Source organism: Balearica regulorum, chromosome 8 (genome assembly GCF_011004875.1).
Source record: "Balearica regulorum gibbericeps isolate bBalReg1 chromosome 8, bBalReg1.pri, whole genome shotgun sequence".
Lineage (NCBI taxonomy): Eukaryota > Metazoa > Chordata > Aves > Gruiformes > Gruidae > Balearica > Balearica regulorum.
In genome coordinates this window covers 27138041-27164930 of record NC_046191.1, presented here as the reverse complement: position 1 = coordinate 27164930, position 26890 = coordinate 27138041, and the positions used below count along the sequence as shown (strand labels likewise).

General features: G+C 55.5%; 2 protein-coding genes across 6 annotated transcripts; both read left to right on the top strand.

Annotated features, from left to right (window-relative positions):
* Nucleotides 1-154: 154 nt before the first annotated feature.
* Nucleotides 155-15734, top strand: UHMK1 (U2AF homology motif kinase 1). 2 transcript variants are annotated; one of them, XM_075760216.1, is made up of 9 exons: nucleotides 161-569; nucleotides 1712-2004; nucleotides 4792-4983; nucleotides 5768-5862; nucleotides 6800-6876; nucleotides 10102-10200; nucleotides 11190-11278; nucleotides 11774-11846; nucleotides 15532-15734. In XM_075760216.1, the coding sequence occupies exons 1-9, from the start codon at nucleotides 284-286 to the stop codon at nucleotides 15537-15539; spliced, it is 1212 nt and encodes a 403-aa protein (XP_075616331.1). In that variant the 5' UTR covers nucleotides 161-283; the 3' UTR covers nucleotides 15540-15734. The 2 variants fall into 2 exon arrangements, with proteins under 2 accessions (XP_075616332.1, XP_075616331.1); XM_075760217.1 differs by lacking the exon at nucleotides 15532-15734 and having other exon boundaries at nucleotides 155-569; nucleotides 11774-13781.
* On the top strand, nucleotides 15734-24780 carry UAP1 (UDP-N-acetylglucosamine pyrophosphorylase 1). Of its 4 annotated transcripts, none has more exons than XM_075760213.1 (10): nucleotides 15734-16123; nucleotides 17572-17639; nucleotides 18330-18505; nucleotides 18734-18906; nucleotides 19964-20157; nucleotides 20574-20717; nucleotides 21127-21315; nucleotides 21768-21815; nucleotides 23876-23942; nucleotides 24218-24780. In XM_075760213.1, exons 1-10 carry the CDS (start codon nucleotides 15776-15778, stop codon nucleotides 24308-24310), a joined length of 1500 nt encoding a protein of 499 aa, XP_075616328.1. In that variant the 5' UTR covers nucleotides 15734-15775; the 3' UTR covers nucleotides 24311-24780. The 4 variants fall into 4 exon arrangements, with proteins under 4 accessions (XP_075616328.1, XP_075616330.1, XP_075616326.1 ...); XM_075760215.1 differs by lacking the exon at nucleotides 15734-16123 and adding an exon at nucleotides 16167-16376; XM_075760211.1 differs by lacking the exon at nucleotides 15734-16123 and adding an exon at nucleotides 17015-17348 and having other exon boundaries at nucleotides 17435-17639.
* Nucleotides 24781-26890: the final 2110 nt, after the last annotated feature.

The window sequence follows — 26890 nt, the reverse complement described above, 5'->3', positions numbered from 1 at the left end:
CCCGGGCTGAGGGGACGGGAGACCCGGGGGTGCTGGGAGGGGACGGGCCCCTGTCAGTGCCCCTGGGCTGAGGGGACGGCAGCCCCGTGCGAGGCCCTCCCCGCCGCCGGCCCCGCCCCGCTCCACGGGAGGGGAGGAGCCACCGGGCGGTGCCGCCGCGGTCCCGCCCCGTTTCCGGTGTCATGGCGGCCGGAGCGCGGCAGCGGCCGGGGCCGGTGTCGGTGCGGTTCCCGCGGCGGCGGCGAGGCAGCGGCGGGGGGGCGATGTGAGGCGGGACGGCGCCATGTCGGGGTGCGTGTGGGGCGCGGCGCCGCTGCTGGAGGCGCTGGGCCGGCTGTGGGAGGTGCAGGCGCCGCTGGGCAGCGGCTCCTCGGCCTCCGTCTACCGGGTGCGCTGCTGCGGGGACCCGCGGGCCCCCCCCGGCGCCGTCAAGGAGTTCGTGCCGCCCCCGCCGCGGCCCGGCCCCGCGCGCCGCCCCGGCGCCCGCCCGCCCGCCGCCGACTGCGCCGAGTACGGCTTCCGCAAGGAGCGCGCCGCGCTCGAGAACCTGCGCGGGCACCGCAACATCGGTAACGGCACCCCGGCACCCCCACCCCGCCTCCTCCTCCAGCCCGGGCACCCCCCGATAGCCCTCCCGGCCCCCCAAGCCCCCCCCGCTTCCCGGGGCGCCCCCGCAGGCACCCCTATCCCCGGGACACCCCCCCCCCAGACAGTCTTCCCCCCCCCCCCAACCTGCCTGAGGAACCCCCCAACCCGGCAAGGGTGTCCCCACCTCCTTTGGGATATGGGTTCCCTCGCCCCCAGACCACCCCGCAGGCAGGGCAGAGCCCCGCAGGCCAGCGTGCCCCTTGGATTGGTACCCTAGGGCGGGCAGGATTGAGGTGCCCCTGCCTGGACACCCCAAAGCAGCACCCCTGCGGTGGGTGCTCCCTGGTACCCCACCCCTTCCCCGGGCCGGGGGCCTGCAGGTCGCCTCCCCAGCTGGGCAGGAGCCGGCAAGAGGTGGGTGTCTGTCACCCTTTGGGTCGGCAGAGCAGGGAGCCCCAGGCAGGGCACCCCTAAGTCCCCAGTTGGGCAGGGCTGCCCTGAGCACCCCCGGCGAGAGCCGTGCCGCCTGCGGGGCAGCGGCGGGCGGTGTCTGCCCACCAGCCTGCCTGGCCCTGGCAGGACCCCTGGGCCGCCTGCGTGGGTGGGAACGGGCTCGGGAAGGGAGGAAGCCTGCGCGTCAGAGGCGGCTGCTGGAAGCCCCCAGGTTTGCCCACCGCTGTTTGGGTTTTTTTGTCAGCGTGAAATGGTTTTTAATGCTGTAACATACCCAGGTAGAGCTCAGGTTCCCACTGTCCTAGGTCTGTCACAGGAAGAGATTGACGTGTCCCAAAAAGAGTGGTACTACCTCCGTTTTACCCACCGGGACCTGCTTATCCGTGTCCCGGAGATTGTCCTCCTGAGCAGGAGCCCCCAGCCCTATCGCTTCAGCACAGCCTGGCGGGGTGTTGTGAGACCGGCCTGTCCTCTGAAGCCCATAGGGGTGACGTGGCTGGTTTTCCCTTGCTCCTTCCCTCTGAAGTTTGGTTCTCCATCTCTCTAAACACCACACTCTGTAAAACAGATGAGCTGCCTCCTGCAGCTTTTGTGGTCTTGTGGAGAGTGGTGGAGCGTGATGACCATGTAACTGCTCGTTACCAATGCCTGTCACTGTGTCTCACCATAGTGACGCTGTACGGCGTGTTCACCAACCACTACTCTGCGAATGGCCCGTCTCGCTGTCTTCTGCTGGAGCTGCTGGACATCAGTGTGTCCGAGCTGCTGCTGCACTCCAGCAACCAGGGCTGCTCCATGTGGATGATCCAGCACTGCGCCCGAGATGTTCTCGAAGCCCTGGCTTTCCTGCACCACAAAGGCTACGTGCACGCAGACCTCAAGCCACGCAACATCCTGTGGAGCGCAGAGGAGGAGTGCTTTAAGCTCATTGACTTTGGACTTAGCTTCAAAGAAGGGAATCAGGTTTGGAACCTGCTGTTCTCGAAGCAGTTGCCTCTGGGTTGCGTTGTGTGGGTCTGTGATGCTTTCAGCTCATGAGTGTACGAGTCAACGTGACCTGATCAGAGTAGCAGCTGAGCTGGTGCTAAGGGTTTCCTGCAAAAGGCTAAAATGTTTTCTGGCCCCAGAAACAGAAGCTCGTGTTCCCATTCTCCTTTCGTGTCTCTGGTTTCTGTTGATGTCTTAGCCTTTGTGCTACACATGACCACGAATTCCAAAGTTAATGATGCACTGGAAAAAGTGGTGTCTCCGCTTCCTGGAAAGTTTGCCAGTTTTTATGTGGTCAGACAAGTGGGAGCACCCGGATCTGTAGAGTTTCCTTTTATCATCCCTTATCGTATGTAGTAGTAATCCAGGCTTCACCATCGGCCTCCTCAGCCAATTGCATTATCTCTGGCGGTGTCCTTGTGCTTATTTTTACTTTCATCTTATCTTCAGGAAGTCTGGATGTTTCTTTCCCATGTCATTGTGCTGATGAAAGCCCGTACTCTGGTTGTGGGTTGACAGTGTCCATTCTTTACTGACACAGACAGATCTCTGCCTGTCCTACTCTGCTTTTCCTGTTTGCTGGGCTTTTACTTCCTCTTCATGCTGTCACTTTTTTGTTTTGGTGATAGTGGCTGTTGCAAATTTGTCCTTGCCCTTTTTATTCTCTTCCATGGCCTCTGATGAAAGCAGAGAGCCTCAGGAGGTTCTGCTGTTGGCTTCATAGAGCTTCCTTTCACCCGGGATCTCCGTAGCAGCCTGTGAGGGGTATCACTAAAGCTTTTTCATCAGGTAGCCTTTTAGTAAATTTGCCTTTAATCACTGGGAGATGGGCAGTAAGTCTAGTAAACAAGCTATGATTTTTCTGTGCAGACATTGTCCTGACTTGTCTCTACTCATTTAGAGGTTTTAAATTCACAGACTTTTTATACTGGTTTACCTGGTATTGATGGTACAGCCCACTGATGCGTGAATATCAGATTGTGTGAGTGACCTGTCTCTGAATTCTTTGGTACGGGAGCTGGTTTTAATGTTTGTAGTTCTGAAGTCCTCCATGTTGTTCTTCAGTTCTCCCACATTCTTGGCTGAACGCTGGTTTGTGCTGGTAATCTGTTGCTGTCTATCAGCAAAAAACATTCTCCTGGTGTCCTGTGTCTAATGCAGATATTTATTTTTTTTTAATTTAGGTCTGTGTTTTGCTGCTTGCTCTGTGAGTTGCCTCATAATAGTTGATCAGGTGTTTTATTTGCTTCTATGGTTCCTTCCAGCCTGCTTTCTTTGGACTGAGTTTCCTTTGCTGTTCTCAGAAATATGCTGGCTATATGGGTGAACCTTCTGACCCTGCTTTGAATGTGCACCAGGTACCAGCTTCCCCTCACCACCCCTGCCTTGGGCAGCAGCATACATACATGATTTCCTTACCTGAGTCAAGACTATACTACTTTTTTTTGTGACTGCTCTGCCGAGCTTATCCTTGCATAACTTTACTGCCGTTACTGTTTAACAGAGAATAGCTGTACATAGAGCAAGGTCTCAGTCACTTACATCTCTGAAAATGCTTTAGGTGGTAGGAGTGAAATTCCATCTCGCTCTTTTTGTTGGTGTCATTGACCATGGTGTTTTTTCTCTATCTCTAAATGTTGTTTGGTGGGGCTGCCAAATTGCTGCTTTTGCCATGCTAGAGGTTCTGCTCTTTGCTGATAGGAGGGACACTGATGAGCAATTTGTGTATCAATTTTTTTTTTAAGTTCATAAACCACTTTTGAGCTCTGTTGCCTGAAAATGTCTTCTGTAAACTTTATTTTCAATCAGAGAACCAGATAATTTTGAGTTGAATGTATTCCCATGGTAAGCATTCCCAATCCTGCACCTTATCCAGGAAGTAGGCTTGCATATTCTTCTGTCATTCCTTGAATTGCATCAGTGTGTCTAAAACGAGACCCCAGCATTAAAAAGATGCAGCGTGTGGTTTGTCTTTGGACACTTACAAGACTTGGCTAGGCAAAGCCACAACTGACTGATGGGGTATTGGCTGCGAGCAGGAGGCTGGACCGGAGACCTTCAGAGCAGCCCCTCCAGCCAGCGCTTGTGTGATTCTATAATTCCCTGTTTTCTTTTAAGCAGGCAGCGTGTGGGCATTTTATTTTACTCTGCCAGCCACGGCGGCTGGGCAGGTATTGATTGCTGCAGCGCTTCTGGCTGCAAGGGCGAGAAGGAAAGAGGTGCGTGGGAAGGACCTTTGATAATTTCCTTGTCTGAGCGTTAGGTGCCTGCTTCATTCTTGTAACGTTTTGTTCCAGAGAACATCAGTACTTGACTAATGGCAGCTGTTACTGATCCTCGCTGTTCAGACTGGGCTGTTTGTGCTCTTACGCGGCTGACGTGGGAGCATGCTGTGGGTGTTCGGCCCTTATCCTGAAACTTCTAGCATCTTCTGTGCTTGTGAGAGGCTAATGGGCCACTCCGCAGTGACATCCAGTCTCTTCCTCCCAGCGGCGCTGTCTTTCAGAGCTGTTAGTGGGATGCCTGCAGTTTTGCTGCGAGATGTTTTCTCTTCCAGACGGTCTTGGTTTTTTCCTCATCAACACAGCAGTATAATGAGTTGAACCGCCTGCCTAACACGACTGGCTGTATGACCCTTTCTGTCAATTTAGCAATAGTATTTTGGTGACCCATTTGGAAGGACACCTGTGAACCGATTTAAGGATAGAGCGGAGAACCTTAATCTGGAAAATTAACTTTTTCTGTGTGTTTGATATTCTGTAGGATGTGAAATATATTCAAACAGACGGGTATCGGGCTCCAGAGGCAGAACTGCAGAACTGCCTGGCGCAGGCAGGGCTCCAGAGTGAGACGGAGTGTACCTCTGCTGTGGATCTGTGGAGTCTGGGAATTGTTTTACTGGAAATGTTCTCAGGAATGAAACTGAAACATACAGTCCAATCTCAGGAATGGAAGGTGAGCGGGAGCTGCTGTGGGCGTTCTTGCTTGCACCAAACAAGTCCTCCTGCTTCTTGTTCGTAACCTGGATTTGTGAGGTAGCACCTGGCAACTAGAGAGTGTTTCCAGGATGTTTCTTTAATCCTATTGCCTTGAGAATTAAGGTTCCAGAGCCTTAGAGACCCGTCTGCCCTGTTGGACTGACATGTCTAAATGCTGCCTGTGTTCAGGTTACTGAAAGCTGAGGGTTCCAGGAGCCTGTGTCTTGCCAGGATTTGGGAGGTGAGGTGTGCTGGCTGTAGCGTGGCACGCAAGGAAGAACAAAATGGATGGCTGACGGCTGCCAGCTAGTTCAGCGGCACAATGACAGAGAAACTATTTGCTGGTTTTAGTCCAACGTTAGCTCTAATTTGGGGATCTTCTCGTAAGTCTATATCCTGAGAAAACAAGAGGAAGGCTCTGTGTTGTGAGCCTGGAGCCTGACTGTCCTCTTTTCTGTATGAAATAATTTTGTTTTGTATTCCCCTTCCCAGTAAGAGCATCCTTTCAGCATCACAACATCCACAGTAACAGCAAATTTGCCTCTGTGTGGGAGTTTCCAGCTTTTGCACAGGCAAACGGGAAAAACTTTGTCTGATGTGGACCTGCTTGTTTAACATGTTAGACTTGAGCATTGGGGATCCCTCACAGAATGCCACAGTACCAGAGCCCTCTGTATCCAGAAAATGATGTGATATTGCAAGCTTTGCACTGGTCTTCCCCCCCACCCCGCCCCTTAAGCACTCTTTCTTTTTCTTTCCAGACAAACAGTTCTGCCATCATTGATCGCATATTTGCCAGTGAAGGGGTGGTTAATTCAGCCATTCCAGCTTATCACCTCAGAGACCTTATCAAAAGGTATCTTACCATATTTACTAACTGTTGCTTAAAGATGTGCTCTGTAAAGTCTTATGCCTTGCTCTTGGTAACTTACAGCTGACACCTAACACATTTATTTATCTTTTTTTTAATCTCCCTGCCACTGTGCTAGTAACAAGTGCAAGCATTAGTAGAGATGCTTCAAATGCTCTGATTTTTGGCACAGTTTGGAGTAAGCACATAAAGACTATGAGTCGTGATGTTAATCATTTGCTGTTTCAGTGCTTTGCACTTCCTGCCAATGAGGTTATATTTGGAGAAAAATGGAGACTTTGCTGCTTTAGGGGAGCGTTGTCAGAAACGAGGGAGGCGGGCAGACAGCGTTGTTTCTCCACTGCTGTCCAGATTCAAATGCACTTGTTCAAGTCTCTACTGAGAGGTCTGCCGAGGGGGTTGTTTTTGCTGTCCTGTGACTCTGCTCTGAGGCTACAGAGTGAATGAGGACACAACCCTGGCAGAAATAGCATTGGGAGCCACTGGTGAAACCAAGTAGGGGATGTTCTCAGGCAAGCCCTGTTAGCTGCTTTGTATCCCATTTGTGGAAAGATGTGGGAGCTCCATGGAGTGCGATTGCTTTCATGAGACTGCATGTGTGTCTGAGACATGGGCTGAATGGCCTGGGGAGATGGAGCTGGAACGTGCCGTGTTCCCTGGAAACTTGTAATTGAGCGACTTCCATCGTTTGGTGCTGAGAGATGTCAAGAAGGAAAGCCTACTGTACCATGTACCCAAAAGGCTTTCAGGGGATCCTCTGCTGTGCTTCAGCTGTGAATTGGGAGACGTGCTTCTCACTCTTCTCTTTGTACCGTAAGCACCCCAGAGATAGGGTATTCCTCTCTACTGGCTTCCAGCTCGAGTTGAATTTGTCGATGCAGGAATGTCACATACAAGAGCATAAGGGTGTCTTCTCTTCCAGCATGCTTCATTGTGACCAAGGAAAGCGAGCCTCCGCTGAGAAGGCTTTATGCAGCCCGTTCTTCAGCATTCCCTTTGGTAAGCTGTGCGCATCGCCCCTGCTCGCGGCTTTCCCAGCGTGCCGCGGGAAGCAGCACAGAGTGCAGTTAAATTGTGTTGTTTCTGATGCTGCCCTCGTTCCTGCTCCTTCACTCTTCGCGGCGCTCGCCAGCCCTCTGTAGTAGCGCAGCAGGCAGGTCGGAGCGATGCCTGTGCCCTCGACGCTGCCCTGCCCCTCCGGCCCTGTGGGCTGTCTCTTTTCCCTGGTTGCACTCCCATTAAATTCTGCCCGGATCACGCTGACCGAGAGTGTACTGGCAGCAGCATTCATCTGGGGGACAGAAGTAACCAATATTGTGACCCTTAAGGTGCTTTTGAAGAGTGCAGTGCTGTTTATGCAGAGTGGATGGCTTTTTTTATGCCAAGGGTTTCCCAGTTCAGAAGTCAGGAATGTGAGCGACTAGGGCAGTGGCTGGTGGTAGCATCTGCTGCTGCCTCCTATGTGCAAGTCAAATAGTCCCAGTGCGTTCTTGTGGTGCAAGGCTATTTTTGCAGTGACTGGCCTGCCTCTTGTGCCTGTGTGGCAGGTCACGGACAGATGTCACTGTCGCTTTCATCTGGCACTTTCTCTTAAAAAAAGTTTAATAAAATGGTAGTGTTTCCTCAGGACTCCCCCCACGTGGGTTGCAGGCTGTCAGCAAAAGATGGGATGAGAACGCCCTGTTTAGTCTTGAATCCCTCCCTGTTTTCTGTTCCAAAAGCAACACGGTAGCATTCTCCAGAGCTTGTCTGCTTTCAGGAACACCAGTGAAGAGCTCTGCATCCAGCTCTTCTGCAGCATAAATTAATGCTTCAGACATCCAGCTTTTGGCTGGGCTAGCCTTTTCCCTTGAATCTTAGCCCTGCTTTTCTTGGTGTACCTTGCAGTGAAGGTTAAGTATTGCCTCTTGAGGTCACGTCAAGATTCTGGCATTCCTGTGCATTAGGCAAAGGCAACAAACTTGTTCCTATCTTCAAACTTCTGCTGCATCTCAGAAATAGGGACTGTTGTAATCAAAGCCACCTTTCGTGGCTGAACCTTGGAGCAAGTATTGCTTTAGAGCAGAGGGAGTAGTGTGTATTGGCCGTGCTTTCTGGTCTAGTTTTAAACACGCAGACCTCTAACTGTACCTGGGAAGGTGCTTCTGTGGTTAGTGGTACAAGTTTATATAACAGCTTCAATTTTTCTGAGTTCTCCTTGCTGGTTCTCTTCTTTGCCAAACCTGTGCATATGCTTGTCTGCACAAAGAAGCATTTACTTTTGCATTCCTAGGAAGTCAGAAAATGATCTGTCATTGCTTTTCACTTGGACATGGGTTTTTTTCTGTTTAGAGCAAGGACAGCTGAGAATGGCTTTCCTTGTCATTTACAGCCAAGTCTTGACTTTCCAGTTCATCAGCTTCTTTCCTGAGCTGCTTGCAGGCTCTGTGTTGTCAATGTGGTTGGTATCACCTGGCACTTTGAAGAGGAGCAGAGGGGCTGGGCAGAAAGTACCTCCTAGGGCAGAAGGGTATTGCAAGAAGTGCATTTGTCACTGGGTTACAGTAAGACCAGATGGCTCTGAGTCCTAGGGTTGGTTTGTCTCCCTCTCTGAGAAAAAAGACATGTGAAATGAAGGACAGACTTACTTAAATAAAAGGGGCAGCGTATAAGACCAAGGTGGTACTTAAATGTTCTTTCAGTCCACGGTTCATCTGATGATGTCTCTTGGTTGCCAACAGTCCCGTGGAAGAACGGTCCCAGAGGTTCACTTGGAGCTGGAAGGTGCCTGGTTATCTGAACACAGCACCTTTCTTCGAAGGGCTGTCCCTGAGCGCTGCCTGGGCATCGTCTGGACTGATAAAGCCTTTCATACTCTAAGTTTTTCATAAGGACTCTTCTGTGTCAGGCAAGAGGAGATTTATAGTGTGTGTGCTTGTCTATCATCTCCTCTTGCGCTACGATATCAACGTGTTCTATCTGTGCCTGGTAGAGACGTCAAGTCCCGCATACGTATCGTGTGCTTAGCGCGGAAAAGTGTTTCCGAGGAAATAATAGCCTGCTATCTTTGCAAACGTAGTCAGAAGGCTCAGACTGGAGAATTGGAGCGATTTCTTCCTTTTTCTCTCCTCTCTCTCATTGTCAAGTGGGAGAACTATGAGGTAACTGCTGTTGTGTTTGGCTGCCGTAGCTGCCAATGTAAATAAAAACATTAACACTCTCCAAGTACTGCAAGTTGAGCTCCCAGATCTTAAATTCATGCCTGAGCTGCCAGTCCATTTCAGGAACATGAAATCAAGCTTTTGTCTCTGGAGAAGTGACACTGTCCCTGTTGCTTTGAGTTTCTAGAGGACTGGGTGTCCTCTCAGACACAACTCTCGTAGTTTGGCGTTGGTCTGTTCACCTTGGCTGTTTCCTTCTTCCACAGTAGTATCTCTGCTGCGCTGTTCCGGGCCATCCTGGAGCTGCTCGTTTTCCAGAGCCAAGCAACTGGTGGCAGCAGGCTTTATTTCTGCTCCTGTAAAGTTGTTCACGGGGTCACTGCTCACCCACCTTGTGGCCACCCTCTCATGGCCATGCCTTATTCTATACCACTGCATTGTTTAAGTAACTAAGTAGTTTTCCCCATTTCTGTTGCAAGACTGTGTGGTGGCCTTCCAAAGAGGGCATTACAGTTGGATTTTGAAGGGGGGAAGGTTTACGTGGCGTTTAGGAAAGAACTGAAAGATATTCTAGAGAGAGCTGAGGCTTGTGCCTCACTATAGCTTAAGAATTGGAGTTACAGAAGCTGGCCAGCCTGTTTCCAGCTTGTCTGGTAGCAGTAAAAGGAGAGGCAGGTTGCAGAGTAGTTCTTTCATCTTCTTGCATCTCCATATATACAAGGCAGTTTGCTCAACTAGCATAGCTCTTGAGGTCACATCAATTTCTGAATCTGAGTTAGGTAGACATAACTCCAGTCTTAATTTCTGCTAGCTTTGTAATTGTAAAAGCAATTACAGGTACTGGTCTCAGTGTAATTGCAGAGTGCAATGAACTCTTTGAAGGAGTCTCTCAGTGCACAGGTGAAGATAAGTTGGAAACAGGGAGAGGACAAGCTGTAAACGCAGGTAATAGTGGAGAGAAGCAAAACTGTACTGCAAAGAGCAGTAAGTGCTTGTGCATCATAGTGCATATTGAGTCAGCTTCCTGTTTTCTTGCTCCTTTGGACTTTGATTTCTTTTCTCTAATTCTGTGGGTGTCAAACAGCTCCCCATATTGAAGATTTGGTGATGCTCCCCACGCCTGTCCTGAGGCTGCTAAATGTTCTAAGCGATGCTTCTCTGCAGTGTGAAGAAGAATATGAAGGTTGGTGCAAGCCATGCAATTCCCATATAGCAATGTTGTCTTACTTGATTTTGTTTGGCTTTGGGGATGCGAGAGCAAGCAGAAGAGCAATTAATAGGTGCAAGAACAGCAAACAAAGAGCTACTCGGCAGAGATTTGGTACCAAGTGGGTCAACTGCACCAACAGAGAATAGACTAAAAGATTCAGACAGAAAGCAGAGCTTGTAGTGAGTTCTTGAAGGATCCTGGATTAAAAGAAAAAAAAAAAGTGTGGTTTTTTTAATTTAAATTTTCTTTTTTGGTTAAATGCCCACAGACCTCCTAATGTGTTTGTGGCTCTGAGCTTCTCGTGGGCATGCACAGGACTCTGGACCCCAGTAGCAGAGATCCTCAAAAGTTTGCTAGTAAACTCATCCAGTGTCTCAGCAGAGAACTTAAAAAATCTCGTTGGAGTTGTTAAACTGTAGCAAAAACTGTACGTGGTAGGTGGCGAGGCATGTCAGTGGAATTTGCATTTCTGCTTACTCTCAAATCCACGTGAGTGGCAAAAGCTAGAGAGCTCTGGGGATATGAGTTTAAAAGGCTGGGTTCTCACACAAAGAAGGGTTTGTGGCAGCTACTTTGGTTCCCCTCCTCTAAGCACCATAACCAAAAAAAACCCCCCCAAAAAAAAACCCCAAAAAACAAACCACTCCCAAATCCCAAATGTTGTAGCTACTGGAAGGCCAGGCTTTGTGCAAGGAAAAGCACTGTCCATGTGCTACAGGCCCTGCTGTCGGGGATTCACTGCCTGCAGGTCTGTGTTCCTGAGCCGCAGTTCAGACACGTCATCTCATTATGCGGCCATTAAGCAGTGTCACCGTCTGCCGTGGCACCTCACGATTGTCTAAATTGAGAGGAAAAGACTATCTGTTGACTGAATGTTCTTGATGTGTTCACCTGGCCTTTGTTTGTTTCTTGGCTCATCCTAGTTTGCAAAGTGAAAGACGACCAGCTCTTTTCTTTCTCAGATATCCTGGAAGACATAAGAGAGGAGTGTCAGAAGTACGGAGCGGTGGTTTCCTTGCTTATTCCAAAGGAGAATCCTGGTAAAGGCCAAGTAAGTGAATGGACAGAAGAGGCTGTGTACTCCTGCATACACTTAGTGTGCTGCAGGACTGCTGCTCAGCTCCTGGCAATCTCCTGGCTGATGACAGTGCTAAAAATAGCTGGTTATCTTGAAGGACAGCACAGGTTCCCTCCTGGTTATGTAAGGTTGCCTAACCTGGGAGGTCCCCAGACAGCTTTAGCAGGAGAATTGGGATATGGGAGGGAAGGGGAGAAGCTGATGGGTGGGAGATGAGACGTTGAAGATGTAGAGCGTCATGATACTTTCTCCCACCTCACCAAATATTCTGCCCTTAGAACTGAAGAGCAAGAGGTGAAATGCCAGTTCAGAGGGTGCAGCTCCTTCCTTTTTAGCTTCACTGCTGTGGACTCAACCAAGGATAGATGGGGAAAAACTAGTTTGGGATCTGTTTTGTCGGTTGCAGGGGTGGAAGGGGGTGGGTGGCAAGCTGCCCTGGAAGTCCTATTTCTCCTTTCTGTCTTTCAGGTCTTTGTTGAATATGCAAATGCTGGTGATTCCAAAGCTGCCCAAAAAATGCTGACTGGAAAGATTTTTGATGGCAAGTTTGTTGTGGCTACGTTTTACCCACTGAGTGCCTATAAGAGAGGATATCTGTACCAAAACTTGCTGTAGGCAGTAGCAACAATCAGGAGAGTTGTCTTGCTCCTCTTCCTCACACGTTTTACAGTTGAATGTACAAAAGAGCTTCCTAGCCCTGCTTTTGAGTCATCTGTGAAGGAGAGATGCAAAGGACTTAACTGGGCTTTGAAACCTTTACTGCTGCTTTGTGATGTGCAGAGGAGGCCGGGATGGCTTTCGGCGTGTGCTTGTGTGTGTGTTGTGCTTGCTCGTTTACATTGGGTGTGTGGCTTTGCCCCGGCGGGCGCTCGGGTGGCAGGAGCGGTGACTGGGAGCTTGGGAGGCTGGCCAGATCTCGGTAAGCGCTTTTAGGTGATGTGAAGTGACACCATTTAAAGTCCTGGCCTTAGCACTTGACTTTGCTCTGGAGAGAGGATTTCTTTGTTAAGCTTTCCTATCATGTGTGTGCTGTTCTGCAGTGCTGAGGAGGAGGGGGAAGGCTTCCCTGTCTTTTCTTGATATCTGTGGTAAAGAACCAGAAGCGCCATCCTGTCTAAACCAGACCGGGAAGGCTTTTGAGTCTTCGCATCATGTAGAGCAGAGGCAGGCAGTGAAATCAGGTCTGCTGAGCCCACGGTGTTACCCTGTGACCCGAGAAGAGCCATCTGTCTGACCTGGTGCAGATGGCATGCTGGGCTTAGGCAGCGAGGTGCGGGTGATGCTGCCTGCAGTGTGCTGAACTTGCTTGTGTGCCTGGGGCGGGCAGGGACTGATGGAGGGTATGTCGTCAGAGCGGTGCCAGCCTCAGTCCCAACACAACCTGTAAGCACTTTGTAGCCTGAGGTGAGGTGAAAACCCTGTCGTGTGGAGTCATCTTTCAATCGCATACCCTGTGCTGGCACTGATGCTCCCTAGCTCTGATCCCAAATCATCTGTAATATGTAAGCATATTTAGGTGATATTTTTGGAAAGAAGTGCTACAGCACACGCTATTCTTTGTGTCTCAGCAGGACTCCTGCCCTGAGTGTCTTCTAACAAAGAGCAAATATTTGTCTATTGTAGGTCCCAGCTTGGCTTCTCTGTGTTGTGCATTTTGGTTTTGCATTAACTCATTAGATTTGTAGATTAGAAGCACTGACACTTTTGGTCCTTCATAGGTTACACAAAGGGCCTGAGGCAATCTGAGATCCTGTATGGAAAGGGCTCGGTCAGTCGTCACACTTGACTGGCCAGGAGAAGGTCTTTCACAGTGTCAGGGACAACAGCCACCTGCTTTTGGGGAAGAAAACCTGGGCGAGCAGCATCACCTCTCCCCCCCGCCTCGAGCGTGCTCTCCGCTCATGCGGCTTCAGTGCATAGGCAGAAGCTCGCTCAGGCAGCTGCCAGCACGGGGTAGCTGCCAGCACGGCGGCTGTTTCCCAGGGGTGTGCAAATCTGTCACCCAGCAGAGCCTCTACCTGCAAGGGTGGGCACTTTGCTCTTGGCGAGCACAGAAAAGCCCTGTGTAGAGGGGGGGCAGCTATTCTGGCTGGTACCAGTTTTAGTGAGGAGGAGAGCCCTCATGAATTCTTTTCTCCAGCTGAAATAATTGCAGGCAGCTGCCTGAACTGTCTCTGACCTTCCCTGGAATAATACCTGAATCACCTTGCAGTTTACTTTTTGCATCTTGCTGATGCTGGACTTGTTGGAATCCTGCACTTAAAAGTTCCTCTTGATTTTTGCCCTGTGCGCATGTGTGTGGTGTCGGGAGATCCAATGTCTGTAGTGTTTCATGAGTCTGAGTTCCTCTCTGTGCTGGTGTAGAGTCTTGTCTACTGTGGTTCGTCCCAAACTCCCCCAGAAAGGACCAATCTCTTTGAATTTCTGTCTTGCCTTTGAGGTGGTAGGTTTTCCGAGAAAAAAGAAAATCCCACAATGAGTTTTAAGGTGTGATTTGCTGATCAGACTCTTTCTGGGAATGATGCTACTTTGGTGTACATAGCTGTAAAGCAGCTTTGCATAGATGGGGTGTGTGATTCATTGCTTTTAATTTAACTGTCCTTGCAGTGAAGCACCTTTAGTGTCTGGGAGGAATTGGATGATTGACTGGGTGAGGGTTTTTCCTATGTGAAGAGCAGTGTTTAAAGTACTCTGTGTATCGGTAGGTATCAACTGAGCTCCTCAGCTCTGAGTTGTTGCTGTACCTGGTGGGCTGAGCCAGGGGTGAAAGCACTTTGGCCCAGAAATTCACGTGTTGAATGCCATCGTGTCAGCAGCGTTAAGCTGGCTGCGTGCGTGCCTGTCGGCTGGCAGAAGCAGACCCAAGAGCTCCGGCCCTGCTGAGTGCCAGCCTGCCTGGGGACACGGGGAGCTCCCCTGGGTGCGGGGTGTGAGGTCTGTCACGTACAGCGGTACCGGGACAGGGAGATGCTGTGGTGCAGGTGCAGAACTTAAATGCCTTTCAGTTCTCACATGCATTTGTCTGGGACTGTGAGCTGCTCTGTCATCTTTCAAGCATATCATATTTTTCAGTCAGAATTGTGCTTTGGATTTGCAACTAAAGATAAAGAGCTGTGCCAGGATTAATCTTTAGAGAGGAGCTACAACCTGTTCCTGTAGCATGGTAGAGCTGCTCAACCAGAGTTTGGCTGGGGTTTTGTTCAGCTACTTTAATAGGAGCTAAATAAATCTTCAAGATGCAAACACCTGCTACCAGATTTTCTCTCCAGATGCTTGTTGACCAGGCTTGAGCACTGAGCTGGGCAAAAACCCCAAAGCTGCTTTTTTTACAATTTTTTTATTTTCCTCCTGTCAGGAGTTGAAGATGCTGATCTCTGTCCTGTCACTGGATCTAGCCCCTGGCTTCCCTCTGCAGGCTGTGGGGTACAGGGGGGTTTAGAAACTCCTCAGATCAGAAGCATTTTATCATTATCCCTCACCCTCTGTCTTCAGGCCTTTTTCTATTAAGCTGAAGCCCACTCTGGTGTCTCAGCGAGCTATTGGTGGCTTTGCGTAAGTTCCAGCCCTGCTAAAACCTGTGAGTTTCTTAACTCTAGATTGTATCTGAAGCGTGTGCAGTGATTTGATGCGAGGCATCTGTCGTGGTGTGTGCCTGGATGGGGTCTGGCTTTCCTCGCCTCCAAATTACTGCCTGTTGCTGACACGGCTCCCTCCAAACAGCCCTCTGTGTAGCACCGACCTACCTAGTCCTAGCTAGGCGACAGCTAGACGTGAAAACCCACGGGCTGCCTTGGAGGGAGAGATCAGCTCCGGGGAGGAAAGGGATGAAAGATGAAGCTTCTGGAGACAGCCAGGGATGGCTGGCGCTGCTCCGGTGGGATGCCAGGGCAGGCACCTGGCCCTCCTCCCTGGGAGAACGCAGTCCAGGGGGCTGCGTCCCCTTGAAGTGTGTGTGTGTGAATGGGAAACACGCTGGTGCTCCGCTATTCCTCGGTGTCATCTGAGTTTTGTAGCTGATCGGACACAAAATGTCACTGCGAATTGAATCAGCGTCCTTCCTCTGCTACCGGTGTCTGTGTGGGAGCAAGGAGAGACAGAGAAAGTTCTTTGCACTTCTACCTGTTTATTATATGCAAGGAGGGTAATTGGGTTTTTAAATCACTGGTGAAGCCTAAGTCAGCTCGCATCTTAGTTCTGCTCCTAATTTTCATCTCACTGGTCTCCAGCCTCCTAACAACATAGCCTGAGCACCGCCTTGCACCCAGGTTGTCTTTGCAGAGCGTTCAGTGCTCTTCCTCCCGCCATGCTGGATCCTGTACCCACGTGCCTCCCTTCGGGTTAGATGTCAACTGTTGTATCCCGTCACGCACCGTTGCTGAGCAGATGTGTGCTTGATACAGGTGATTAATAAATGATGCTTCAGTACGAAGCGGTGGCTCAGCCAGCTTTTCTTGTGGGACCGCCGGTGAAATGCCACCCTGCACGAGGTTGTCTGTCCGGGGGGGGGACGGGGATGTGATCCAGCCGCAGCCTCGCTGGCATCTTGTGCTTGGCACCCGCGGCCGTGGGGACTCGGTCGCCCCGTGCACCAGCGTGACTGAACATCCTGGTGGGAACGCCAGCGCGCCCTTTGCCTGGCCGGAGCACGCCGTGTCCCCTCTCCGTCGCTTGGGGCTGTGTCTCATGCAGCAGCACCGCTTACTCATACCGCACACGGGCGTTTTCCACGCTCGCACTGGCGTAACGGTTTCCGAAGTGATATCATCCGGAGGGAACATCGCCTCTCGACTGACGCGGGCCGCTCCTCTGGGAGATGCTGTGAGTTGCACAACTTTCTGCAGGCGATGGCGGTGTGTGGCTCGGGAGCCGGGAGGGGATGTGCGGGGTGAGGCGGTGGCAGGGTCCCCGGGTTTTTGGCTGCGGCCCGCACCGATGGTACCACGCACTCCCCTCGTTACGGGGCGAGGGATGTCTGCGGTGCCGTGTGCTGGGGCTGACTCGGGCACGGCTGGCGGAGGGGGCTGCTCTCTGCGGGGCTTCTCCGGGGCAGAGACCTCGCCTGCCCTTTCTGGTGGGTTCTCGGCTGGACGCGGGGTTCTCTTCCCCGGAGCGCCCCTCCTTTCTTGCTGCAGGAGCGGGACGGAGCCGGGGGGGGGGGGGGGTTGCTGCCCGCCGTGGGGACCGCTGCCCGCGCCCCTGCCCAGAGGCTCCCTGGAGGGCCCGGCGCGTGGCGAAACAGCGGGAAGGGGCGGGGGGGGCTCTTACGGGAAACCCCACCCCCCCGCCCGGAGGGGCCCGGGGCCGCCCCCTTCCCGGGAGCGGGGCGGCGGCAGGGCAGCGGCAGCAGCGGCAGGGCAGCAGCGGCAGGGCAGCAGGGCAGCAGCGGCAGCAGCAGCAGGGCAGCGCAGCCGCCGCTGGGGGACCGGGACCGGCCGCCGCCTCTCCCGCTGGCGGGGGCACGCGCTGACGTGGCGGGCGTTGCCATGGCAGTCCCCGGCGCGCGCGCCCCCGCCGCCGCAGCGGCCGTTCCGATTGGCGGCGCCGTGGGGAGGGTGGGCTGACGCGCGCCCCCCTTTCCCGGCGCCCATTGGTGACGCCGTACCCCGCAGCCAGTGAGGGCGCGGGACGTGCCGTCGCCGCCTGCCATTGGCGGATCCGCCGCGGCGGGGGGCTATAAAAGGGCGGCGGGGGGGCGCGGCGGCCCCGCGGCGGCGGCCGGTCGGGATGGAGGGGGCGGTGGCGGTGGGGGACGCGGCTGGGGACGGGGTCGCGGCGCTGGAGCGGCGGCTGGCGGCGGGCGGGCAGGGCCACGTGCTGCGCTTCTGGCCCGAGCTGGGCGGCGCGGCCCGCCGGGCGCTGGCGGCGGAGCTGCGTGACATGGACGTGGCCGAGATCAACCGCTTCTTCCGCCGCGCCCGCGGGGACGGCGGTAGCGGCGCGGCGGCGGCGGCGGGGCTGGACGCGCGGATGGAGCCGGTGCCGCGGGACGTGCTGGGCAGCGCCTCCCGCGACCGCGGGCTGCTGCCGCGCTGGGAGAGCCGCGGTAGGTGCGGGGGGGGGGCGGCGGGGCCCGGCGCGGTGCGGTGCCGGCGCGGCGGGCCCCACGCGTGTGTGCTCTCCCGGGCGCAGGGCTGGCGGAGATCGCGGGGAGCCGCGTGGCCGCGCTGCTGCTGGCCGGCGGGCAGGGCACCCGCCTCGGCGTCCCCTACCCCAAGGGCATGTGCGACGTGGGGCTGCCCTCCCGCAAGACCCTCTTCCACCTCCAGGCCCAGCGCCTGCGGCGGCTGCAGCAGCTGGCGGAGGAGCAGCACGGCACCCCCTGCCACATCCCCTGGTGAGCGCCCTGCCCGGGGCCTCGGTGGGTCACTGCCCCCGCCCCGGGGTGGCCTCGGTGGGTGGGACGAGGCATACGGGGTGCCCCATTGGCATCGACCCCACTTGTGTCGGTGGGTTGAGGGCCCGGGGGCTGGTATTGTTCCGTTGGCCAAAGCCCCGGTGGTGGGTCACGGGCTCGTGGGGTGGCATGGTCCCTGTTGGTGTCATCGGGCCGAGGACCCGTGGGTTGGCGCAGACCCTCTTGACGCCAGCAGTGTTGCCATGGGCGTCGGTGGGTCGAGGCCCAGAGGGTGGCACTGGCAGGCCCCACGGCGTCAGGCTCAGCCCCACGGTGTCAGGCTCAGCCCCACGGCCCTTGAGAACACGTGTCATGTCACCTGTGGCCAGCCTGCAGCGTGGGACGGCAGCCCCGCAAGGCGAGGGTCTGGAAGGCGAGGGGCCGCGGCGGTGCCGTGGACAGGAGTTTGGCGTCACGGCGGGAGCTGGCTGCTGCAGCTGGCCGTCCCCACCACTGCGCAGGCTTCCCAAAGAGGTGGGACCGCAGCGGGTCGGGTCCTTCTAAACATTTGTGGGGGGAAGACGACTGTCCTGGGTGTTAGAGGCTGAAGCGCTTCCCCACGTTTGGGATGAGGGGTGTGAGACCCTGCCCCTCCTCCCTGCTCATCGGGTCTCTTCTGTGCCATGGCAGGTACATCATGACAAGCGGCCGGACTATGGAGTCCACCAAGGAGTTCTTCCTGAAGCATCGCTACTTTGGCTTGAAGAAGGAAAACGTCATCTTCTTCCAGCAGGGCATGCTGCCCGCCCTGGGGTTTGATGGGAAAATCCTGCTGGAGGAGAAGGGCAAGATTGCCATGGCACCAGGTTGGTGGCCAGGAGCTGGCAGGAGGGGTGCGTGGGGGCGAGGCATGACGTGACGTGGCGCATGGGTGACGCAGGCTGGGAGGTGTCTGTTTTGGCAGGGAAGACCAGGGTGGGGTATGGGTGGGCCAGTGACCCTCCACCCCAGCTCATGGGGAAGGAGGATGAGTGTGGGTGGCTGACGGGACAGCTGGGTGTTGCTGTGGTCCCAATGCTTTGTTCCTTCCGCAGATGGCAACGGGGGCCTGTACCGGGCCCTGGGGGCACATGGCATCGTGGACGATATGGAGCGGAGAGGCGTGCAGAGCGTCCATGTCTACTGCGTGGACAACATCCTGGTGAAGGTGGCTGACCCCAGGTTCATTGGGTTCTGCCTGGAGAAGGGAGCAGACTGCGGGGCCAAGGTATGGTTTCAGGGGCAGGCAGGCAAGCACCGCTTCCCTGGAGCAGGGTGGGGTCTTTCCTGCTCCTTGGCTGGCTTCCCTGACTCCTCACCCTTCCTTCACTGGCTTCCTGCAGCCAGGAGGGATAGCTAAGCACCGGGAGCTTGCTGGTGAAGTAGCACGTGCTGCCTTGGGTCTGGCATCCCAGTGAATGTGGGGCATCACTGGCCCTGCCTGGCACTGCTCCCCTCCTGTCTTGCACGGGGACAAGGCACTAACAGCGCCAGGGCTCACAGGTCCCCCAATCCCTGGGGCCAAGAGCTGCTGGGGAGCCCCACTGCAGCTGATTGTTGACGCTGAGCCTAGCCCTGCGTCTCACGGGTAGGACATTGCACACCCGAAGCTTTACTTAAAGGCTGGATTAACAGCCAAAGGGACTGTGCAACTGTGTCCGTGTTTGCGTTGGGCTCGGCTCTGGCAAACAGGTGAGAGGGCTTGCTGGCCTTGAAGCTTTCCCTTGAGCTGGGTAAGCAAAAGCAGTTCCTCCTTCTGGTCTGAGTAAGAGAAGGAGGAAATAAACCCTAGCATGCGGAAAGGAGAAAGCTCCGCGTCCCTGCCCGCTGCCCTGCCGTGGTGGCAGTGATGGGTAGGGATTTGCTGGGGGGTCCTATGCCCAGAAGGCGTGTGGGGTGTAAGGAAGAGGAGGGAGGTCAGGTGTAGGGGGATGGCTCTGCTGAGCCAGCAACCTCCTGCTTGTGTACAGCAAGTTGGCTGTTCAAGTGCGGGCTGGGTGCTAAAAATATCCGTGCCCTCTGCCAGCCACTTGCAGGCTTGGTGCCAGATCCTGCCTGTGCCCTCTGGGTGTGCCTGACACCCTGTCACCCAGCCCTGCCATCTCACCCTTCTCCAGTCACCATCACCAGGAGCATCTGGGAGGGGAGGGCTCGGTTCCAGCATCCCTATCCCTGCACTATGCTTGCACCTGAAAACGCCTCCACGGGGGTTGCTAGATACAAGGGAGTGTATTTGAAGTGAAGGGCTTTGGGGGTCTTTCCCTGACAGTGCTCCCCTTGGGCAGGTGGTAGAGAAGACCAACCCCACGGAGCCGGTAGGCGTGGTGTGCCGAGTGGATGGCGTCTACCAGGTGGTGGAGTACAGCGAGATCTCCCTGGCCACTGCCCAGAAACGAGGCCCAGACGGGCGGCTGCTCTTCAACGCGGGCAACATTGCCAATCACTACTTCACCACTGCCTTCCTCAAAGACGTAGTCAAGTAAGGGCCTGCCTGGGTGCTGCCAGCATGCTGGAGGAGGAGCGCTGGTGCCCAGCGGAGCTGGCTGCCCGTCCACCTGCACCTTGCTTTCCTCTGGTTGAGCTCCAGCTGTTTGCAGATGTGCTGGGACGAGACTTGTGGGGTCTGGCCCCTGCATGCGTTCCCTGACACATGCCTCTCTGAACGGTCCCTTCCTTGAGATAAGGTTTCCCCCGACCGTCGCTGGCCGCTGGTGCCAGAGCGCAGGCGTGCGGGGCCATCCTCGCCTGGCTGCCGCGGGGATGAGCAGCCCACACCTCGGGGCGGCTGGGGGTCGGGCCAGAGCGACTGTCCTGCTGCAGCAGTGTCTGAGCCGCGGAGCTGGAGACGTGCCTTCTCGCTCGTGCAAATGACAGCTCTCTCTTGGCCTGTTGCAGCACTTATGAACCACAGCTGCAGCACCACGTAGCCGAGAAGAAGATCCCACACGTGGACATCACTACAGGGCAGCTGATCCAACCCGAGAAGCCTAACGGGATCAAGATGGAAAAGTTCGTCTTTGACATCTTCCAGTTTTCGAAGTAAGTGCTTTTCTCTCTACAAGGAGCAAACTGCTGGCTCTCCCTCGGGCAGCTCTGAGACCCTCTGCGGGGGTGCCAGGGCTGTGCCCACCAGTGATGCCCAGGGTCAGGATGGGATGCCAGCTCCCATGCTGTTCAGCAGCAGTGGACAATTGTGCCCTGAGATGGAGAAGTGAGCAGCAGGAGGGACAGGCGCTGCGTGGCTCTTGCTCAGCTGAGCCCTGCTTCTGGGCCAGAGGAGCATTTCCTGACCCTACAGCTAGGTCCCCGCTCGCTCCTTCGTGGCTGTGAGGACAGCCCGTGGGTGTGGGCTGCAGGGGGGCCATGGCCCTGGCAGGGAAGAAGCCAAAGTGACAGAAAGCATCCATATTTCCCAAACCTGACCCTCCCGTGTCCTGTTTTCCCCCAGGAAGTTTGTGGTGTACGAGGTGCTGCGCGAGGATGAGTTTTCTCCCCTAAAGAACGCAGACAGCCAAAATGGCAAGGACAACCCCACCACAGCCCGACACGCCCTGATGTCCCTCCACCACTGCTGGGTTCTCAATGCAGGGGGACACTTTGTGGACGAAAACGGCACGCGTATCCCTGCCATCCCTCGGTGAGTTGCTGGTCCCAGTGCCCCTGCATCTGCTTTGGACTGGGTATAAAGCACCGGGCAGTCCCCAGCCCTTCTCCACTTCAGCGCTCCTGAAACCAGCGTGGGTCCCTTCTCCCGGGTTGTCCATGGGGCAGAGCCAGGTGCAGGCCGGGTGGTGGCTGCAGGAGGAGTGCTCGTTCTGTCAGGAGGAGCTTTTCTTGTTGATTAAACGCCTGTGAATCAAGTCCCAGATCCTGCTGATCTCCATTGCACAGCCAAAGTTGCCCAGGCAGGGAGGAGGTGGCTCCCTAAAGCCCAAGCACACCAGCAGATCTGTGCAGCGGACAGGCTGGGGTCGCGGCATCCCTTGACCGAGAGACCTCCCACCACCCTCTTTGGAGAACAGCAAGCCCCAGACTTGTTCTACTCTGTTTTTTTCCCACCCTTGCTAATCCTTGTTTATTCCCACATAGTGTCACAAACGGAAGGTCAGATGCCACCCCAGCAGATGTCAATGACAAGTAACTATACCGTGCAGCGTGCATGGTGGCGGGGCTGTGCTTAGGTACTAACGGGCTGTAGGCGAAGCAGCGTGCCAGGCTGCGGTCGCCGCGATGGGTGCGTGCTGGTGAGCAGGCGCCCGTAGTGACTAACGGGGCCGGGGAGCTCGGGGCCGCATGCTGGGAGCGGGGCATGTCTCACCACAGGACCTGCGGACGCCGCTTCTCACGGTGGCGGGCAGTAGGCAGCGTCTGCTCCCTCCTGGGCGCCTTTCCGCAGAGGCAGCCGGCAGGGATAACTGGAAGGGGGGGGGATTGTGCCGTTGGTACAGATGCAGGGCAGCAAGCAGCCCCCAAAGGTCACCCCGCAGGCGGGATGCTGTTGGGAAACAACGCTGGCGTGTCCCTTCGGTGACACCCTCCTGTTCGTCACGCCATGGCGTAGCGCAGCCCAGACTGATCCCGGCTGGTCCCGTAGCTGGAGATGACTGCCGTCTCCCGGAGCCTGCCAGGCATCCAGGCAGATTGAAATGGGATTAAAAACGTTAAGTGAACGTCAAGCAGGCTTTGATGTAGCATGTGCAAATCTCAGCGTAGGCGGCCAGCTGTGCTTTGTGTGACTTCAGCTCTTGAGTTTTGCAGATCCAGACCGTGACACCAGGGAAAACCCCTGGCTTAGCGCTTGAAAGTTTACAGAAATAAACAGGGAAAGTTGACAGAAGCGTTAAAGCAACTTCTGTAATAGCAGCGTGTTCTTCTGTAGGCGCAGGGCGCATCTGTGCGGCTGCGACGTAGAGCTGGTGAATGTAAATGACTTGCAGACTAAGCGAGCTTGTTACCTTCCCCCCTTCAGCAGAAGTTGTATCTTCTGGTACTTTCTGGTGGGATACACCTAAGGTCTGGTTTTAATTCAAGACTCCAAGTGCTTTCAGACTTACAACTAGGCCATCGCGCTAGTCCTAACGTAGGATAAAGGATGCACTTTATCCTACATTTATCCTTCATTGCCCAGTAATGGCAATTCTGTCTTTTTTTTTTTTTTTTTTTTTCAAAATGATTATCTTGAAATGAATCCAACTCTAAAGCAAACACAAGTGCAAGGGCTGGGTTAGGACGGGTGAGTTTTATTTACTCACAGCTGGGATGGGGGTGGCTGAGTGAGTGCGTGGCAGCAGGGACGAGCTTCAACCTGGGCGAAGGGAGCGTTGTCACAGATGACGTCCTGTGACGCCTGGCTGCGGTGGCGAGCGGGTGTGAAGGGGCACCCTGGGGTGCTGCCATCGTTCCTCGTCGGCTCCATACAGCTGCACCCCCCGGCCAGGCTTACACACCAGCTGAATCTGGGGAGCATCTGGGGTGTCCTACAAAGGCTGGTGGCAGCAGGAGCAGGGTCAGGGACACACACACACCCCACCACTCCCCATTCTCGGAGCCAGACTGCGGCAGGCAGCGCTGACGTGGGTCTGTGTTGTCCTCACCAGCTCAGGCTCACCTGCAGACCAGAGGAGCCGAGGCAGGAGGCAGCTGATCTAAGGCAAAGGCAGGAGGAGCAGGCAGCGCCGCAGGGAGCGTTCCTGAGCGAGGAGACGGGCTTACCCCGTGTCCTCAGGTTGTGCTCCGAACAAGGCGTGTGTTTAAAGACCTGTTGTGACCAGCCAAGCAGGAAGGTGCTGTGAGTGCATCTCTCATCACCCCAAGGATGCAGGAGGAGGAAGAAGGGGTGACTAGCTTGCATGCAGCATCGAATACAGTGGGTCTGTGATCCAGGGAGGAGGCCGTAGGCGCTGCTGTAGTTGCACATGTGGAAAGGCACATAGATCCTCATTAAAGCCACATTTAAAGCTCTCTTCCCTTTCAGTCGCTGCTGGTATCTAAACTTTAGCTCACGCCTTTGTTGGGAGCACGCGAGGCTTGACTAACCGAGGGCAGCTCTGCGCCGGTGGGGTCTGCGTGGGCCGGCAGCCACCGGTGCCCCAGCCAGCCGCTGCCCCCCGCGCTGGCGCCTGCGGGATCTGTGGGCCCCATCCGCATCCCCTGGCGGGATGTGACTAACCCTCCCGACTTTTTATTTTTCTCTACAGCTTGAAGGATGCAAACGACCTGCCAATCCAGTGTGAAATTTCTCCCCTGGTCTCCTACGGAGGAGAAGTGAGTACTGGCTCTCTAGAGCTCGGGTGCCCATGCACGTTAGGTTAGGCGGGTGGGGAGGCTGGCGGGGCACACGTACCAGCCCTGGCCACTGGCCGGGGAGGGGGTAAGCCGTGAAAGTGTGACTTGAATTGGCTGTGGAGCTTTTTGAGGCAGTGTCCCTCAAGCCACCAGCACGGGAGGGTACCAGAAGAGCCATCTGTGAGCAGTTCAGCAGGTGCACAGAGCTGACGACACGTGGTGTGTTCCTAAAAAGCTGCTTCATCCTCCCTTAGGGTCTGGAAAAGTACGTGAAGGACCGAGAGTTTCGCGCACCTTTGATTATCGACGAGGACGGGATCCACGAGCTGGTGAAGAACGGGATGTAGCAGCAGCACGATGCCCAAGCCGGGCTGCCCGTCCCACCTGGTGGGCTGGGAATTTGGACACATGAAGGTTTATAGCTGTAACTGGTAGGGGCTGGTCCTGCTCGCTCTGACCTTGTGCAGAGGAGGATGTAACCCACTCAGTTCTTAGCATGTTGTACGCTTCTATTTATATTTTAATTTAAAAAGCAAACACTTTATGGATTCCCCTGCCACGAAGCACAGCTATGGCGCTGCTCTTTGCAAGCCAGGCTGTGGGCATTCATTTTTTACCATGTATATAGTAATAGGCATTGTACATGCAGAGGATTTTTATGGTACGGGGCTGGGGTTAATCTTGAATTTTTATTTTTCTCAAAATTACATGATTATTTTTTTTGATAGGGTTCTTGTCATTGCCCACGTCCTCCCTTTTGGTCATCCTTTATACGTTGCACAACTGGAAGTACCCAATTAAACTCTGAGTCCCTCCCGTCTGTCGTCTGGTGGTGTTTTAGTGGCTTTCTGCCGAGGCTCTGCTCATAGAGCACAGGTCCGACCGTGTCACGCCAAGTGTCCCGCTGTGCCCAGCGCAGCAGGGGTTGCTGCCTGGGGGGGGTCGCAGGCAGGTCCTCTGGCCACTGCGCTCGTTTGCGGCGTTTCTGGAGGAAGTGGAGGGCTGAGCTTTCCTCTTGGATTTCTGGAAACCGGTGGCAAGCCTTGAGCAGGTAGGAACGGGTGTGCTGTGTGCGCATCGCGTGCCCTCTGCTTTTCCAGGGAGGGCTCTTGGGCTCCCCGGAGCCTGGTGTCCTGATGCCCATGGGCAGAGCGGCTCTCTGACCTCCCCTCCTGTTTGGGAGGAGAGACGGTGCTCGGCCATCTCCTCTCCTGCTCCTGAATCCCGCCACAGCCCCTGGGGTGGGGGGGCACAGCTGCCCGCGCCCTGCGGCTGCCTGGGGAGGGATTTTCCCTTGCAGGCCTGGCAGTGGGGCCCAAACCGCTCCCCCTGGGGGAGGTCACCGAGTCCCCTGAGTTCCAAGGTTGGGCACCCCGGGCTCGGCCGAGCAGTCTGCTCCCTGGGCAGCGTGCCTGGGAAGCTGGGGCCATGCGGGGGGTCCCGGCCGCTGCCGTGGCTGCCGGTGGCTCGCCGTGGGCCAGCTGGGCTGTGTGTGGCCGAGGCAGGCTGGCGACCACGGGTCCCAGGGGAGACAGCCTGGGATGGGGGCCAGAGCGGATGCGAGGAGCCGGTGTGTTGCGGGTGGTCTGCACCGCCGCCTCCCCCTGCCCGCCAGCTCTGCTGGGCCAATGTGGGGAAGGGTTGTCTCTGCACCCCGGGAAGCTGGCGGGTGCCCCCAAAGCTGCTCCTCCTTGTCATGGGACAGGCAGCAGCTGGAGCACAGCATGGCCCACCTCGGGGGGATACGTGTGGCCCCAGGACCAGCGCTGAGCAAGAGCGAGGGGCTGCACGGTGAGCCTGGGGGCTTCACCGCTCCGGCTGGCTCTTCGGGTGCTGGGAGCGGTGGAGGGGAGGTATTTGCTTTGGCTTTTTGGCTCTGTTTTCACACCAACACCTTCATATTAGGTCCTGGGATAGAGTGACACAGCGCTGGCTGCCGCCAAGTTATTTGAGTGCCAATTCCAGGTAGCAGAAGGCGAGCGGGGCAGAGCGGAGCCGGCCGGCGTTTGTGCCGGCGTGCACGTAGGGCAGCCTGTGCGCGGGCAAGGGCTGGGCATGGTGCAGAGCCCTGCAGCAGGCACCGCGCTAACCTGCTCCCTGCCTGCTCCTGCCTGCCTGCCCTCCCTGCCAGCCCGGCGGTAGCTGCCGTGCTCTGCCTTGCCTTGGGGGGTGCTTCTCGCTGCACCCGTGGCTGGGCTGGCACTGCAGCCCCTGCCCGCTGGGGCCGGAGGGTCCCCGGCACGCCGCTGGCATCCTGTCGGGTGGTGGGTGGTTATCCCTGCCTGGGACTCGGTTTGTTTTTTGGAGAGCAGACGGACTGGGAGTCTGGCGAGCTGGGTGGTTTGGGGGTTTGGAGGCACGGCTGCAGCCCTGGGGCAGGTGCCTTCTCCAGCGCAGGGTGCCCCGTGGGGCAGGAGCGCTTTTTGGGAGCTGCTGTCCTGCTGCCAGGGGTGCTGCTTCCCTCCCAAGGCAGTGGGGGTGCTGGCATGAAATACAGCCAAAACACTGATCTGAAAGAATATTGATATTTATTTTTTTTAAAAAATTGCATTTTTAGCTATTGCGCAAAAATTAAATCAAGCTGATTATTATTATTATTTTCTCCTTACCACGTTGCGTAGTCAGTGTCCACAGTGCCAAGCTAGTGCCTGGAAATGATGTAAAACCACGAGCTCAGCATGCAGTTTGGGGAGCCGGAGCGCCACTTCTGCGCCACGTGCCGGGGCAGGTCGGCTCTCCGGCCGGTGTCCCGGTTGCACGTGCCCACGCAGGAGCTCGGCACCCGTCCCACCAGGGACCCGGAGCCGGGCAGCCTGTGTAGGACCCTCTGGGCCAGAGATGGAGCCTTGTGGAGAGTCTCCATCACCCACGTTTTGGGGATGTCCCACCTGGCCCCTGCACCCTCGATGCAGGAGGAGGAGGGTCCC

What these genes read in the sequence shown, in the direction of transcription:
- UAP1 (XM_075760211.1), top strand. Translation starts at nt 17,030, where the DNA reads ATGGAGGGGGCGGTGGCGGTGGGGGACGCGGCTGGGGACGGGGTCGCG. An exon ending in ACCCCCTGCCACATCCCCTG is followed by an intron (nt 17,640 to 18,329) that starts GTGAGCGCCCTG and finishes GTGCCATGGCAG; the next exon opens with GTACATCATGACAAGCGGCC. An exon ending in TTCCTCAAAGACGTAGTCAA is followed by an intron (nt 20,158 to 20,573) that starts GTAAGGGCCTGC and finishes GGCCTGTTGCAG; the next exon opens with CACTTATGAACCACAGCTGC.
- UHMK1 (XM_075760217.1), top strand. Translation starts at nt 284, where the DNA reads ATGTCGGGGTGCGTGTGGGGCGCGGCGCCGCTGCTGGAGGCGCTGGGC. An exon ending in CTCAGAGACCTTATCAAAAG is followed by an intron (nt 5,863 to 6,799) that starts GTATCTTACCAT and finishes CTTCTCTTCCAG; the next exon opens with CATGCTTCATTGTGACCAAG. An exon ending in GTGTGAAGAAGAATATGAAG is followed by an intron (nt 10,201 to 11,189) that starts GTTGGTGCAAGC and finishes TTTCTTTCTCAG; the next exon opens with ATATCCTGGAAGACATAAGA.